Source organism: Podarcis erhardii (assembly GCF_964252035.2).
Source record: "Podarcis erhardii genome assembly, chromosome: 6".
NCBI lineage: Eukaryota > Metazoa > Chordata > Lepidosauria > Squamata > Lacertidae > Podarcis > Podarcis erhardii.
In genome coordinates, this window is record NC_138510.1 from 46,345,290 (window position 1) to 46,362,794 (window position 17,505).

The 17,505-nt window shown below is 44.5% G+C and overlaps 1 protein-coding gene across 2 annotated transcripts in view; it reads left to right on the plus strand.

The window, feature by feature from the left end:
- GRM4 (glutamate metabotropic receptor 4) overlaps positions 1 to 17,505 on the plus strand; it is a 302,083-nt gene that overhangs the window by 249,062 nt on the left and 35,516 nt on the right. For both annotated transcript variants that reach the window (XM_081865368.1, XM_081865369.1), the window contains exons 8-9: positions 9,802 to 9,938; positions 11,109 to 12,044. In XM_081865368.1, the coding sequence (XP_081721494.1) occupies positions 9,802 to 9,938; positions 11,109 to 12,044 (1,073 nt within the window). The remainder of the gene's footprint in view (positions 1 to 9,801; positions 9,939 to 11,108; positions 12,045 to 17,505) is intronic.

Here is a 17,505-nt window from a genome sequence, read left to right on the forward strand (position 1 = left end):
GAATGGTTTCTTTTAGAATGTTGAATGGTTTCTTTTAGAATGTTGAATGGTTTCTTTAAATGTAAAGGTTCATCATTGTTCCACCCGATGTGTATGTCTTTAAGGGGCCAGAGCAAGGGCCAGAGCTGCTGAGTTGTATTGATTAAGCTGTGTCAGCAATTGGGTGTAGTATATAAGGAGCAGCACCTAGCTCTCCCATTACCCTGGGGGATGGGTTGGTGGTTGGGTCTGGTTTGTTGTTGATGTATTTAGTGTATAAGGAGTTTTTGTTTTTGTTATTAAAACCTTGTTTAAGTTATTTTTGAGTCCCTTTTTAATGCATGGTTTCCCCAGCAAGCTCTCTGCAGTGTTACTACACTGCAAATAGCCAACAGTGACCACCATATGTGAAGGGGAAATGTTTCCATGAAAGTTCATGACAAATACATACAAATATAGGGACCATGACTGGCCAAACCTCCCAGGGTCAATTTTACTCATCATTTTCATCAATTTGCCTCTCTTCACACATATAGTGTTGGTTGCAACTAGAGATGTGAAAAAAGGAGAAAAAGGCAGAAAAATGGGGAGCCTCCCATCTCAGTTTTTTCTCCAGTTTTTCAGATTTTTCTGGGCTTCCACATCTCTAGTTGCAAACACACATGGTGGGAAAACACAGCTCTCCCACAAAGAGGCTCAAGTGACTGAAAGAAACCATCTAGATTGGCGTAGGAGCTTCTGATAAGGAGCTCCATGTGCAGAAGTGAAAGTGGAATCTGCATGTATCTGCATCTTGATAGCTGGGCTATTTTTTTAGCCCTCCCTATATGAATTGACTGGGACGCGGGTGGCGCTGTGGGTTAAACCACAGAGCCTAGGACTTGCTGATCAGAAGGTCAGGGGTTCGAATCCCCACGACGCGGTGAGCTCCCGTTGCTCGGTCCCTCCTCCTGCCAACCTAGCAATTCGAAAGCACGCCAAAGTGCAAGTAGATAAATAGGTACCACTCTGGAGGGAAAGTAAACGGCGTTTCCGTGTGCTGCTCTGGTTCGCCAGAAGCGGCTTAGTCATGCTGGCCACATGACCTGTAAGCTGTATGCTGGCTCCCTCAGCCAATAAAGCAAGATGAGCACTGCAACCCCAGAATCGGTCACGACTGGACCTAATGGTCAGGGGACCCTTTACCTTTACCTTTATATGAATTGACCAGGGAGCATGTGGCAAAAACAGACGAAAGCTGGCATCTCCTAAAGTCCCATCATAATTCTATGCACATGAACAATCCCCACTTGTTCCATTTCCTTATTCTTGTTCCACATTTTTGTTCCTTTCTTGTTAGACAATCTTCCCTTGCCCCTGATTAGTAATTCCTTTACATATTCTAGAAACTCATCACATCCTCACATTATATCTCTTTAATATACATTTTTCTGCTTCTGCCTCCTTATTACATCTATTTATCTCTCCTCTGCAATCTCCTCACAATCTGTCTCCTTTATTTATTCTTTCCCTATCTTCTTGTTTGATTTTCCTGCTTTTTAATGTTATTGGGATTTATTTGTGCAATTCATTTGATTTTGTTTCAAGATAAACTTTTGAGGGAGGTGGGGGCACAGCAAAGAGTCTTGCTTTGAGGCAACTTGCTAAATCAGTGTAATTAAATATTTTATAGTATTTCTCATCTGGTCACATCCTTCTCTTGATAAATACAATCTGACTACATAAACCTCGCTTATATGTTGGATTATCCATTTACAGCCAGGCAACTGGGTGTCTCCTATTAATTGGGCTTATCTTTGAAATTTAGCATGTTTTAAGAACTTCTTTAAGGGGAAGAGGCAATCTCATTTTTTCACTGCATGATCTCACCAGTGGTTCAGTCCCCACTCCGCACTTTTGACATGGTGAAGAAAGGTCTTCTGGATGCTTTGTAAGCATTTGTAACTTACCAGTCTTTGGCAAATCCATGAATAGGGGGTAGGGCACAGCTACAACTTAGTGGCGTGTGGTCTCTGTATAGGTAAAGGGACTTGGGAGATTACTTTCCCAAACAGATTGGAGAAGTCCATGGTGCTGAAAGAAGTAACCAAACTAGAACACGCCACTGGAGTCTGTGTCTGTAATATGAAGATTATATAGATGCCATTCACAAGTGTTAGTGAGCTCTATCATATTCTCCATCTACACTTTTTCAGTGGTTGTGTATTCCAAGCCCCATGAAGGTTTGGAATGAGCTATTGATCCACTGTGCAGAATCATAGAATCATAGAATCATAGAGTTGGAAGAGACCACAAGGGCCATCGAGTCCAACCCCCTGCCAAGCAGGAAACACCATCAGAGCACTCCTGACATATGGTTGTCAAGCCTCTGCTTAAAGACCTCCAAAGAAGGAGACTCCACCACACTCCTTGGCAGCAAATTCCACTGTCGAACAGCTCTTACTGTCAGGAAGTTCTTCCTAATGTTTAGGTGGAATCTTCTTTCTTGTAGTTTGGATCCATTGCTCCGTGTCCGCTTCTCTGGAGCAGCAGAAAACAACCTTTCTCCCTCCTCTGTGACATCCTTTTATATATTTGAACATGGCTATCATATCACCCCTTAACCTCCTCTTCTCCAGGCTAAACATGCCCAGCTCCCTTAGCCGTTCCTCATAAGGCATCGTTCCCAGGCCTTTGACCATTTTGGTTGCCCTCCTCTGGACACGTTCCAGTTTGTCAGTGTCCTTCTTGAACTGTGGTGCCCAGAACTGGACACAGTACTCCAGGTGAGGTCTGACCAGAGCAGAATACAGTGGCACTATTACTTCCCTTGATCTAGATGCTATACTCCTATTGATGCAGCCCAGAATTGCATTGGCTTTTTTAGCTGCCGCGTCACATTGTTGGCTCATGTCAAGTTTGTGGTCAACCAAGACTCCTAGATCCTTTTCACATGTACTGCTCTCAAGCCAGGTGTCACCCATCTTGTATTTGTGCCTCTCATTTTTTTTTATTTTTTTTTTTGCCCAAGTGCAATACTTTACATTTATCCCTGTTAAAAGTCATCTTGTTTGTTTTGGCCCAGTTCTCTAATCTGTCAAGGCTGTTTTGAAGTGTGATCCTGTCCTCTGGGGTGTTAGCCACCCCTCCCAGTTTGGTGTCATCTGCAAATGTGTGGGAAATGTGTGGTCCTCCAGAAGCTGGTGAACTACACCTTTCATCATCTCTGACCATGCTGGCTGGGGCTGATGGAGCTGGAGTCTTAACTAGAGGGCCACAGGTCCCCCTCTTTTAGAGCTTTCTGCCTCTGTTTTTAGAATTAAACAAGTAATCAATCTATTCAGTGCAATCATAAGACTGGAGTAGCCTCTATTTGTATCACTCTACCATGTGCATGTATGCAAGCACAGGACAAAGAGATAGAAATCTTAAACAGAGCCAAAGGGGGTGAGCAAATGTACTGTCCGCAGCATCTGCCCACACATTTCCAGGCACTGAGCAGCTGGTGCGAATGCCCAATCAGGCGCTGATTGCTCTTGTGTTTAAGGGCTGCATCTCACTCCCACCCACTCTCCCTCCTAGGTTGCATCCCTCAGTGCTCCTCTGTGGCTGTCCCCTGCGCACATGAGTGGCAGGGATGTCAATGCTGATCACTCACTGTGCACATCAAGTGTAATGAGCTGTCTGCAAAGGCATCCAGAGCAGGGCTGGGAAAGCCAGGCATCCTGACTCTCAGCTTGCCTTTTAGCCTGCTTGGATCTGTGTAAGACTCCAGGTGTTGTTGTGGTGAGCAGGTCAGCCTAACAGAGCTTAGAGAGAGCAGCTGGCATCCCCTTCTGTTTGCTCAGGCATTTTTCTGTGGACCATAGTTTTCAGCAGAAAGACTTTTACTAAATACAACCTCTGTTCCTTGAAAGCTGCAGTAGTAGTGCAGACCAGCACTCCTCCACCTGTGACCACATGCCAATCTCATTGCAGGAATGGTAGTAGTGAGAACATTGAGCATAAACAGCAGTCCAGCTTTGGAACCCATAGATCAGTTTTCAAAAGTTTGATATGCACTGCAGCACTAAGTGTTATTATTCATTATTATTATTGCACTATCCGTGTTAATGGTCTTTTATTAAATATAAAAGCATACACTTCTATACAAAGCAACTTTCAGTCTAAAATGTGACACTGGGGAGATGACAGAGAAAGGTGAGGGGAAAGGAGGCATGGCTAAAGTGGTTATCTCCATGGTGTGAAAAGCTCCACTTTCTAATCCTTGCAGATCAAACCTCTATTTAAAGGATAGTTTCAGGGATCAGTTCAAAGGCTGGCAGCCCCAAACAGGACTGTACAATGTGTGACCTCCAGACTGAATACAGCATGCCCCTATACCATGTAATAATGCCCACTAGATGCTTGAGAACCCACCTCATTTAGAGTCATGCTGCAACAACAACAACAACAACAACAACAACAACAGAAGATCTAACAACAAAGAATCTTGTGGCACCTTGAAGATTAATCTGTTTATAAATGGTTTATTCTATAATGGTCTAGCCCTGTTGAAACAGGGCATGTAGTTGATGCACCACTGATGTGCTGCCATACATGGTTAGTGAAATGCTTTCAGCTTGATGGGTTGCACACACCACATACAGTATACAAAGGCAAAGCTGCGTAGTAATTACAAAAAAGACCTAACCTGGCCTGATCCACACATCCACCCAGTCCACCTGGACCCTGGGAAGCTGAGGTCCTGCTGTTACAATGAGAGGAGCAAACAGGACAGGGCTGCTGAACCATGCCATTCCTTCCTCCATTTCCTTGCTCCATCCACCTTTCTTCATTTCCAGCTCTCATACTGCAAGCAAGCGAGGAATGGAGAAATCTGACTATGAGGGAAGGTGTCCGGATGCGAAAAAAGGCAGGGGTTCTGCGCCTTTAACCATTCTGCACAAGCAGGAATTTCAGCAAGAGGAGCTTCGTGCAAGATGCACCCGTTGAAATGCCATGCAAAGGTGCAGAAGCCCTGCCCCCCTTTTTACATCTGGACACTGGAGCTTCCATGCTTCTTTTCTTGTTAGACTCTCACCCCTCACTTCATATGTGAATGAGGTGGCTGTGTGAAAAGATGTTGATCTTTTATTGTTACCCCTGCTGCCCTGCATTCATGGTTTTAAAAGCAGGTTCAACCTAAAGAAACAAGTGGAGTTTCGTTATCTCCATGCAAAGAAAAACAACACCACCTTTTGAACTGGTCTCCGTGGCTGGGTCCTTTAATGGAGGCTTGATCTTCAGGAATTAGCAAGTGAAGCTTTTCATAGCAGAGAGATAAACATTGCCACCTGCTAATTGCTCAGATAAAATTTCTGGTAAAAGCACACAATCCCTGGTTCAAAAGCTGGCCACCCAGCCTGCTGTATATATAGCTGGGATGAAAAGTTCACCCAAGCAATTTTTGCCAAAGCCCCCAAATAAAACAGAACAACCTTCCTCCAAGATTGGATTATTTGGGAGGGAAGGGGGTCAAGCTAAAGAGTGTTCATGTTGCTTTAAATACCAGGTGGTTGAGTGTTTTCCTCCTTTCCCCCTGCTTTGATAAAACCTTTTATAAAATCCTTGCTGCCATTGTGGAGAGAGGCTTGGCTGATCTAGCTGCATTCCTGGGACTCAATGCCTCTGGGAACAATGTGGTGGAGCAGCCAAGCCATCATGTGAAATGACAACAAGGCTTTTGTTGTCATTTTTCTTTTTAAGAAAGATGAAAGCTTTGCCCGTTTCGTATTTCAGGTGAGATGGAAATTCAAATGCCCCCTGAAAGTCACACAATATTCCCCCTCTTTTGCTGGGGATATACGGTCCTGTGAAAGTGGAGGGGGTTATGGAGCCCAGCACTTGTATATACTCAATATTCTCCCTGCTACCACTCCTGAAGTGAGGCTGGCAAGCTTCACGTAACTTCATTGTGTCAGGGCATTGGAGCAGGACCAAAGCTGCTCCAGAAGAAGAAGGCTCGCTGATATTGAATACCAGCAGGAGTGGCTGGTAGAAGGGAGGGCAAAATGCAGGGAGCCTAACAGTAGGGTGAGCCGGAGCCAAAGGAGGCAGAGCCAACAAATCCTAGCTTTGTTCCCATCCTTCACCCTGCTGAGCTTTACAAGGGACAACAAAGAGACAAATGAGGAAGGAGCTGATGGGCAGAGCCACCCCTGGACAGGTTGAAAGTAAGAAGACAGGCAGGTGAGGGCTGACTGAGGACACATGAGAGTGGGGTGGCACTGCCCCATTGGCCCAAATACATCAGCCTCCACTGAATACCAGTTGCTGGAAGTCACAGGTGGGGAGAATTCTGTTGCACTCAGGTTCTGCTTGTGGGCATCTAGTCAGCCACTTTGAGGATGCTGGACTAGATAAACCTTTCGCCTGATCCAGCAAGACTCTTCTTATGTTCTTAATTGTCTCCAGTGACTATTGAGATCTTGGCAATCTAGAGCACAGGGGTCTTGACTGCAGCACATTTCTTCAGGTTTGTGGGGACAGGATCTAGACTCCTGGGAGTGGAGGCACATTGCAAGGTGCGGGAAGGAAGCTCCGTTAGGTATGTCTTGCAGAATCCCTTTCAGCACCTGCCTGCACCGAGCCTCCTTTCAGCCCCGGCTTTCAGCTCTTTGATTTCATGACATGCACGTTCACCCGACTCTATATAAATGTGTTGTTATTTTCTGTCTGAAGCTCTCTGGTTGAATACTGAGAGGGGATTACCGCTCTCGGTGAATGAATGATGTAGCCTCATGATGTACTGTCACTATGTATGGATTCATTGCTCAATGGCTTAGGGAAGAAGAATATGCCTGGACATCCAGCAGGGGTGTAACAATATGCAGGAAGATCCAGAGAGGGAGGGAGGCCTGCGTGATGTCCTTTGGAGCGTGCTTTATGTACATAATGGAACTGATTGGGTGAATGACAAGCAAAAAGAAAGTGTCCTTTTCTTTGTCCCTTATGCAGTCTGATTCCTTATATAACCCACAGGAAACTTGCACCCCCTTCCCCCGCTTTTCTTCCTCCCTCCCCTCCCTCTTTCTCTGCTCTGGTGCCTACGAGAAATTTGACCACATTCACACAGTTGGTGGCAAACAATTTAATTGATAAAACACAATCGTAAATTTATGCTCTCTAGGCCTTTTCATTTTATATTCAAATTACAAACTTGTTTGGCAAGGCACTTCCAAGTGTTTTTTTCTCTGTGTGTCACCTAACAGCATATTTGGGTCTCTGTTATGATTTTTGTGCCATTCATGAATAGTGTTAACGCAGGAGGGAATTTGGGAAAGGGATCAAATGGGCTCCATGTGCAGGCTTGGTGCAGAGGAGGAATCCTTTTCAAATGGAATTAAACACAGGATTGGACTTTTCCAGTAGTCTGATTGAGCTTTGTCCGAAATTGGACCATGTATTTTGGGATTAGTTTTTAAATAAATGAATAAATAAATAAGCCTATTTATATGCAAAATTAGCCATCTTTGTCAGCCTTAGTCAGCCCCGCCTGCCTGTCTTCTTACTCACAACCGGTCCTTAGGAAAGATCCACAACATCCATTTAAAGCACCTTCAATGCACATTTAAAGCACATGATTTCCTTCAAAAAATTCTGGGAACTGCAGTTTTCCCCTCACCCAGCTACAATTCCTAGCACCCTTAAGAAATTAAAGTTCCCAGGATCCTTTGAAAGGAAGTTTAAATGCGTGTTGAATGTGCTTTAAATGGAAGGAGTGGCTATGCTGTCCTCAGTGTTGCTCTTGTAGAATTCAGCAGGGAGGGGGATGAAGCCAAAACTAAAATTAGTTGGCTCTGTCATCGTTGGCTTTGGCTCGAGCTCCTATTGGCCTTTTTGCCTTTTGCTCCATCACTCTGAATGGACACCAGCCATGGCTCATTTATGTAGCGTGATTGAATAAGTATTGATATGTTAAGTATTTCTATACAGCTATATGTATTGTTGTGTGCATGCATCTGGTTATGTGCCAGCTACTTTAGGAAACCTGGCATGTATATGTCTATAATTTTCCCCAAATAATGCATTTAATAATTTGTATGATACTTCATATAATAAGGTTTGTTCGTATTTTTAGCAGAACGATAACCCCGCCCTCCACCTTGCTTCCCATTGAGCTAAACAAGCAAAACAAAAATAGGAAACAATTGTGTAGATAAGCCCAACGTTGAGATTTTTTTATTATTATAGAAAATTCTATTCTATTCCTAATGCAGCTGTGCAGGGAGGAGCGAAACTAGGATTTATTTCACCCAGATCAGAGACCCAGTTTGGCACACACACAACACACACACACACCAATGTGCAGTTGCGTACACACACACACACACACACACACACACAAGGCTGGGAGCCTCAATAGTGCCATTCTGAAGGCTTCACCAGGGGCAAAAAAAAACCTGGCTAGCCCCACCATCCCCTACTATGGGTCTGTGTGCAGGTTTCACTGTGTTATTTGAAGCTGATGTTAAACAAAACTGATTTCAGCCTTATGTGTTTTTAAAAAATGGTCAGTTGCTTCTCAGGTTGCACTATACCTTAACTGAGCGGGAGGCCTGATCCATGAAAGGAGTTTCTTGGAGCCCTACCTCTGTGCAAATATATAATTGTAGGCATTATCACTATGTGAGCAGAAAAAGCCACAAGGATTTCTCTAGGCAACCCAAGGAGCCGAGGAGTAAGACTAATGTTATTTTCTGCTTGCCCAAGGTAAAGAACTAGCTTTTAACTATTTTAGATAAGAGTGTGGGCTAGATTATTAATGGCAGTAGAGCCAGTCCAACTCAGAAGTTGGGGAGCCGTTTGGGTACACAGCAGCTGGGAATCTGTATCCTACATCTGTTCTCCTTAATAATAATAATAATAATAATAATAATAATAATAATAATAATAATAAAGTTACAGAGGAATCCCAACCTCTGTGTAATCACTACTGCATCCCTGATGCCCATACCAGCAAGGGAGCAAGGAACTCCCTTCTCTATTATATGCTAGCCTAAAGCCCAACAATGTCAAGTGATGGTTGTAGGACCAGCTTGAGATCCAGGAACACTCAGCTGGTGGGGTTTCCACCGTACTTCCATTTACCTGTACTTCTGGTGGGTGGAATGGGGAGCTTCATGCTGGAGAAGTGACGGCGGTGTCACTCCACACATGGAGGCCAGCAGAGTTGTTTTGGACTGGATGGAGGGAGACCTCTACCCGATCTCTAGAATGACCAATCAGAGGGTTGGAGTGCAGCCTAAGCAATGAGATTTGGTTCACATATCCTGCAGCTTTAGTTCACTTATTCCATAACTTCACAACTTTGCATTTGCTAAAAGCCCTCAGGTCAATTGGAGCAAAATCCAGGCAGAGTTAACTGTGTCCCCTTGATAATAGTGGCAGAGTTGAACCTGGTAAGCTAAGCCCAATTGGACTTCTGATGTACTGCAGACAACCTGTGTGGTATAGTGGTTAGAGTGTTGGACTAGGACCTGTGGGATCAGGGTTCAAATCCCAATCCAGCCATGAAGCTCTTTGGGTGACCTTGGACCAGTTATTCACTCTCAGCCTAACCTACCTCACAGGGTTGTTGTGATAATAAAATGGAGAGCTATGTACTCTGTGGATGAAAGGTGAGATATGGATGAATGGATGTACTTTGGATGGATTACACTCAGGATTCCCATGTATATGTGTGCATGTACATTTGCTTCTAGGAGAAGAAAAGGGACAAACTTACCTTTGGTAGATCAAATATGCAGCCCAAACCAGCAATGTATTTCTTTCTGAGACTGAATGCTTTGTGTGTTGCAGGTATTGCTGGGACCCCTGTGACATTCAATGAGAATGGAGATGCCCCAGGCCGCTATGACATCTACCAGTACCAGATCAAGAACACTACACCTGAGTACAAAGTTATTGGGCACTGGGCTGATCATCTGAACTTAAAAGTAAGCAAGATCTTAGATTTGCCTAAACACTGAAGGGAATAAACTTTTACTCTGAAGCTCCAGTGTTTTAATTAGGAAATGGAGCTGTACTTATTGTATGCTCAAGGGCTCTAGTTTAAATAGGATTATCCTTATCCTTATACATAGGCATCATTAATATCATACAGAGAGATTTCTGAAAGCATTTCGCTCTGGTTTCTCTCTGATCTCTTTCATTGCAACAGCCCAACTTATGCCATGGGTAATAAAGCACAGCAGAAAACTGGATTTTTAATGGGAACACATGCTTTAAAAAGTATCGCACTTGACAAATTTATGGGTACGTTAGCAACAATTCACCAGCAAGACTTAAGATTTAAGGCCACAATCTCAATTGGGAAGAATTTTGCAAATCTTTAATTTAAGACTCCCGATTTGTCAATGGGACAAAGTGTTTATTCTTGGTTGACTGTTCAACAGAACTGAATTTCAACAGTAAAATTTGACAGTAAACAAATCCAGAATCTGAAATATTGCGGAATTCTAAACTTGTGCAAAGTTTCATTTCAGGTCTAATTCAGAGCTGGCTGAGTGTCAAGACAAAAATTAACCTATCAAGGTGAAGGGGCAACAAACTGCAGTGTGGAATTGCAGGTCTGTAGTAAATATGAGGAACTGTGAAGGAGGGAAATGAGAGCTGTATTAGACCACGTAGCATCCACGAGCAGTTAAGTTCAGTAAAGTTAGTGTCAGTGGTTTGACTAGCAACAACACTTACTCTGTGACATGATAACAGGTTGGAATTGAAGAACAGGAGGGTCTAAGCTTGAATTAGTAGCATTTCATGCGCAGCTGATAGAGATGAGAAACTAAATTAGGGTTGGGAACTTGTGGTTCTCCTGGTGTTGTTGGACTGCAACTTCTACCAGCCCCAGGCATTGCCCCATGCCAATGGTTGGGCATGATGGGAGTTGTAGTCCAAGAACATCAGGAGGACCACATGTTCCTCACACCTGAAACTGCTACTGAATCAGAGGGAGCAACGCTATAGAATAGCTGGACATGGCATAGACTAGAGCAAGTGGTTTGCAGAGTTGGCAGGGGAAGCTGACACCAGCCCCTGCTGTGACCCAGCTCATGCCATGTTAGTTCATGGTGGTTGGTGAGATTCTTGCTTTCTCTCTGCTGCAGATGGAGCGCCTGCATTGGCCTGGGGGAGGCAACCGTGTGCCCACCTCAATCTGCAGCCAGCCATGCAGGCCGGGTGAAAGGAAGAAGCTGGTGAAGGGCATCCCGTGCTGCTGGCACTGTGAGCGCTGTGATGGGTACCAGTATCAGCAGGACGAGTTCCACTGTAAGGTGTGCCGGCTCAGCGAGCGCCCCAACGAAAACCACACTGGCTGCATCCCCATCCCCATCGTCAAGCTTGAGTGGAGCTCCCCTTGGGCTGTGGTGCCCGTTTTCATTGCCATTGTGGGCATCATTGCCACCCTCTTTGTGGTGGTGACATTTGTGCGCTACAATGACACACCCATCGTCAAGGCCTCGGGGCGAGAGCTCAGCTATGTGCTCCTGACGGGCATCTTCCTCTGCTATGCCACCACTTTTCTGATGATTGCAGAGCCTGACTTGGGAACCTGCTCTCTGCGGCGTGTCTTCCTGGGGCTGGGCATGAGCATCAGCTACGCTGCCTTGCTGACCAAAACCAACCGCATCTACCGCATCTTTGAGCAGGGCAAAAAGTCGGTCAGCGCCCCGCGCTTCATCAGTCCTGCTTCTCAGCTGGTCATCACGTTCAGCCTCATCTCTCTGCAGCTGCTGGGGGTCTGCATCTGGTTCATTGTGGACCCCTCACACTCTATCATCGACTATGAGGACCAACGGACTACGGACCCCCGCTTTGCCCGGGGGGTTCTCAAGTGTGACATTTCTGACCTCTCCCTCATCTGTTTGCTTGGGTACAGCATGCTGCTCATGGTGACCTGCACTGTGTATGCTATAAAGACCCGTGGGGTTCCTGAGACCTTTAATGAAGCCAAGCCCATTGGGTTCACCATGTACACTACCTGCATCGTCTGGTTAGCTTTCATTCCTATCTTCTTTGGGACATCACAGTCGGCAGAGAAGGTAATGAAGAAAGGGCAAGGGCAGAAATGGGGTGGGGGTGACTGGCAGGTCTCATTTGTGATGAAACACATCTGGGCTGCTGGTGTCCTAGTGCAGTAGAAATGGTACTACTCTTGTTTTCTGTTGGGATTTCCCTGCACAAATCTCTGCTGCTTTCTTTTTTCTTTACTTCCCCAATTTATCTCTCTTCTAGACACATTTCTCCTTATTTCTCTCTCCTGCATTCTCTTCTCCCACTTTCTTTCCAATGCAGTGCTAATGTGATTTCCTCACTCTTTCCCCACTCTCTTTCCTTTGCCTCCTTGACATTTGCTTCATGTGGAAGACAGGCAATGTACACTATTGAATCCTAAGCCAAGGTGTCTTGAACTGTGGTCCACAGGTAGGTCTTAGTATATTCTACACTTGTGCCACTGCACTGCCCCAAATGCAGTTTGGTATACTGGACACAGGATACAGCATTCCGAGAACCCAAGCTTTCACATTTTTATGGCTGAGCAGATAAACTTGGAAACACATCCTTCTGATTTATCAAAAGCTGGAGGAAGTATTTGAGGAGCTTGTAAGTGTTCAGGGGAAGAGCTGACAAAAGCAGAGTAAATCATGCATGATAAACAACTACATGCAAATTTGCCCTAATTTTGACTATGCTTAATGAAGAATATGAGTTGACTTGAAAGAATGCACAGGGATATATCTGTCAGGAGAGAGCAGCCTGTCTTTAGCCCAACAAGTCTATGTAATAGCAGATAGACATTCTTGGATTCTGAAAGCACTTGCTTCTGGAATCCTGATGGAATAATTTCAGTCTGCATCTTTGTTTCTCTTGCTCCCAAAAATGTTGGTAATAGGATAGCTGATCACGCTGGAATAATTTAGCTGCTACCCAAAGTTTTATGCTGTCAAAGTTTTGTGGCTACCAGCAGGAGCACCAAAAGGTTTTCTAAAATGATAAACAATGTGGCATGGGAAGATCTTATAATAGTATCATGTGCAGATATGCACATGTGTCCATTGCACAATTGATCATGTTCTCAAGGCACATGAAGTGTCACCTTACTGAAGCAAAGTCACTGCCTGGATAGGTGAGAATGAAATGTATGCTGCCTTGGGTTCTGTGATGGAGAAAACGGGGAGATATAAATATAATAAAATGAAAAATGAAACTGTCTTTAAATGCAGTGCAGGATGGAAGGGGATGGAACATGGCAGGATGGAACATGGCCCAAGAAGACATGTGGTATTGATTGTGGGAGCAAGTTATACATCTGTGTGTTCCTATAGATCCAATCCCTGAAGAAAAAACCCAGCCTGCTCAGACAAGCTTTTACTGCTGATGTTATTCATAATGCTTGAAATGTGGATGCACTGTTGGTAAGAGCTGCTGCCAGCTGTAAGGCTGCTGGCAACCGCAAGCACAGGTCGTAGTGACTGAAGCCATCCATGGTTCCTAGAGGACTGATGCTCACTGAAGAGTGTAAGTTAACTGAGGGCACACCTCATGGGCCTTGAGCTTGTAAGCCTGCGGATATCCCCAGTAAGCTGCAGATGAAGGCAATTCTTGCCTGTCACTTAGTAGAGAGGAACTCCGAATGTTGAGCAGCGTTTCCTAAACATTTAGCCTATCCAAAAAGGATGAAGAAACAAATTGCATTGCCCTCGTGATTTGTTGGCCATCAAACATACACATTTTCTGCATTTCTCTGAATAGTTCCTTGTGTTTTTCCTTGCCTCCCATCAGCCCCAAAGTAATCATTTAATACATTGTCACTGTTAGAAAGGGTAAGATCTTTCAAAACCCAAGAAGAGCTGGATCTAGTCCATCATCCTGTTTGCACAAGCAGAAGGCCACGAGCAGGACCTAAGTACAACAGCTCTCTCCACTTGTGATTCCCAGCAATAGGTATTCAGCTTAATTCTGCCTACATCTTTACACCACTTGCTCTCGCACCACCTCTCTCTTCATTTATTATGAAAGCATAATAAGAGGTCAAAAAACCAAATAGCACCTCTGCATGCACAAATTAAACATTTACTGTCTGGTTATCTGCTACGTCTACTTTCCATCAGTGTTGCTGTAATTACAATGCTGTAATTCTACTCTTTGGCTAACATATAGGGGCAGAATAATTCTATGTGGCACTACAGAGTCTCAAACTATCTGGTCCAGCTCCTGTTGTTTGAGTAAAGATCAAGTGGCTCCTGTCTCGACTCCTCATAGCCCCTGTGTACCCAGCACTTGCTTTCTTTTTCCTGAAAGAAAAATGGAAAGGAAGGCATCAGCATAGAAAACAGCTGAAAAGGAGACCTCCAAGATGAACTGGATGTATTTTTTATTAGGCCCAATGCATTTCAATGAAGCCTGTTCTTCAAGGAGACTGTTCATGCAAATCAGCCTCCTGTATTATATCAGAGATATTACAGAGTAATAATCAAGGCTACTTTGCCTGACTAGAGTTTCTCTTAGTCCTGGGATACAGCTTTTCAGCAGTGAAGTCTGTGTCTGACACAGATGGGTCAAAATAGAAATAGGAGATAGGTCAATGGGTTGGAGGTCTGTTACTGAATCAGGGAAACAAAAACCAGGGGCCAGAGGTAGGAAGCATGATCATGGCTGGTCTGGCTGAGCCAGGAAGGCTATGTTGCTATCAGAGGATGAGTTGATGCAACTGGCATAGAAGTATTGATTTTGTAGGGCTTTGGGTGCTTGTGTTGCAGGAGGTAAGCCTCTATGCTGGTCTCAGATTAGGGTGGCCATGTGTCCAGCTTTACAGTCCTTTGAAGGGCTGCCTGGTTTGAAGATAAAGAACCATGAGAAGGAAGAGCAGAGGCCTTGAAGCTGCCCATCAGCAGTTAGCACCCTGGACAGCAGAATAGGCAGGCACACAGATTGCTCAGTCACATTGCTCTCCCATTGCGGAGAGATATAATAATAATAATAATAATAATAATAATAATAATAATAATAATAATAATTTATACCCCGCTCATCTGGCTGAGTTTCTCCAGCCACTCTGGGCAGCTCCCAATTGAGAGTTAAAAACAATACAGCATTAAATATTAAAAACTTCCCTAAACAGGGCTGCCTTCAGATGTCTTCTAAAAATAGGATAGCTGCTTATTTCCTTGACATCTGATGGGAGGGCGTTCCACAGGGCGGGCGCCATTACCGAGAAGGCCCTCCATTGTATTCCATTTCTGTTTGTATTCCATTTCAGTTTAAACAGAAATATATTCCATTTCTGTTTAAATTATAGTTTAGTTTCATAATTTGCATCTATACATATAAATGAGCACACACAACTTTTATGCAAGCCTCTGTCCTCCTTTGCCTTTTTGTTATTGCAGTGTGAAAGTGGCCATTCTATCCAGGTTTCAGGTTTGCCCTGGAGCCTTCCAGAGTTTTGCTCAAAATGTAACAAGAAAGCAAAACAACACACATTTCTAGTACACCTGTGAGCTTTCTCTTCAGACTGTCAAGGAAGGCCATACAAAAGAACCTGGCACACAGTTTTCATGCCTTTTGCCTGAAACAATCCTGAATACTTCCTTGGTCTTACATTCTGTTCCTATCTCCTTGCTGGAGAAGGCTGCCCCTTCTGATCAGTTAAGGCTGTGGTAAACTGCCTCTCCTGTCCCTGCAATGTGATATATATTTTTATTTTTTAAATGGTTTAAAATGTACAGAGCCACCTGGCACCATTCACCAGCACTGCACTAATTTAGTCTAGAGGATTTCTCCTGCATATTCCGGCCTGTGTTATCAGCACAAGTAATCTGGCTGAGGGAGAAAGACAAGAGCTACTGCTCACTCATTGAACTGTGCGCTTCCCCACTCGATTACGGCGTAGTTGGGAATTTAATTAACACCTGGGTGTTTTGGCAACACTGAGTTCCCATGACAGATTCCACTGCTGTGGGAGAAGTGGTGCATCTTGCAGCAGCAAGGCTAAGAAACAAAATAATTCCCTCATTCTGGTCACAAGCTCTCCAGGGCCTTGTCTTCAGTGGCAGATCAGGTTGAGCTAGAACGTGACCCGGAGGAATCGCATTAGCTAATCCAATGTTAAATGCAACTTGGCAAGCAGTGGGAAAGGAAGCGCATTAAGGCTGATGCACAGCTGGTGTAGAGCGGCCTAATGCCGGAGACTGTGAGGCCTGCTTTGGCCCTGGTGAGAATCTGTCCCTTCATGCTCTATTAGCAGCACAAGGAAAGGCATTATTTTGGGCCCTGAGCATCCCTGACCTAATGTCTCTTGACATCTGTATAAATCTGTTGTAAATACAGGTTTATTAGGGAGGATGTGGATGCAGCCCATCAGTCACTGGTGCTGGGCAAAAACTGTTTGTATTAATGTGGATTTTAAGGGGTTTCCATACCAACCCTACTTAAATGGATGAGTGATCCTTCTAGTATGCTGTGTTCATCTTTTGCAATAGCAACTTTTCTTACTATATTGGGTGTGTGTGTGTGTGTGTACACACACACATTAAAAAGCTGGGAAGTTTTATACTATGAATCTATAATTTTGCCTAAGACAAAAGGCTGGGATCTAGAGGACCATGTGGCTATTTATTTCTGCATACTCTAGAGAAAGTTGGACTTACGTTTTTCGAACATTAACACCTTAGGTAAGGTTCATAACTCAGCAGAACAGCATCTGCTTTGCATGCAGAAGGTTCTCGGTTCAAACTCTGGCATCTCCCCTCCAGGTAGGGTGGGGAAACACTCCCTCTCTAAGGGAGGGAAAGCTGCTGGCAGACAGTATAGACAATACTGAACCAGATGGACCAGCAGTCTCATACCTTTTAAACTAGCCTCCTGTATTCATGCAAGTTAGTCTAGAGCCCATGTTTGAGATAAAGCTTTCCCCTCTACTAAGCTCTATTTGGAGGGGTCTTTCTCTATCAGTGGAGCATCTACATATCCGTATAGCTATGATGGTGCATGGAATGACCTCTCTAACCCATTAGTTGCTTCTGAATCTCTAGCAAACTCTATGCGACGGTTTCACACCACAAAAGAACAATGAAATGTTCTTTTGAGGCCCAGCATCAGCAGAAAGGAATGCTGGGGAGCTGCAGAGTCCTTGGACTGACAAGAACCCACTGTTAACTGTAGACACCCCAAATGTCTGCTGAGCACTATCATCTTTGTTGGGCCATAGTCCGACATGTGCATAAAGTTAAAATATGTTAATAGGTGCCAGCTCCTGGGGGCCGAGGCACTTTGGACTTCCCAATGTTTCTTTTTGAGGGGGCCAGGCCCCTCAATGTTCAGAGGGCATTCAGCTCCACCCCCTGGCTCCTCACAACGTTGCTTGCACAACGTCAGGATGTTGCGTGACATTGTGCACATGATATCAAGACGTCATGTGACACTGCATGCACGAGGCCAGGACATTGCTCGTGCAATGTCAGGACATCACGTCATGCCCCCTCAATCATCTTGAGAAGTTGG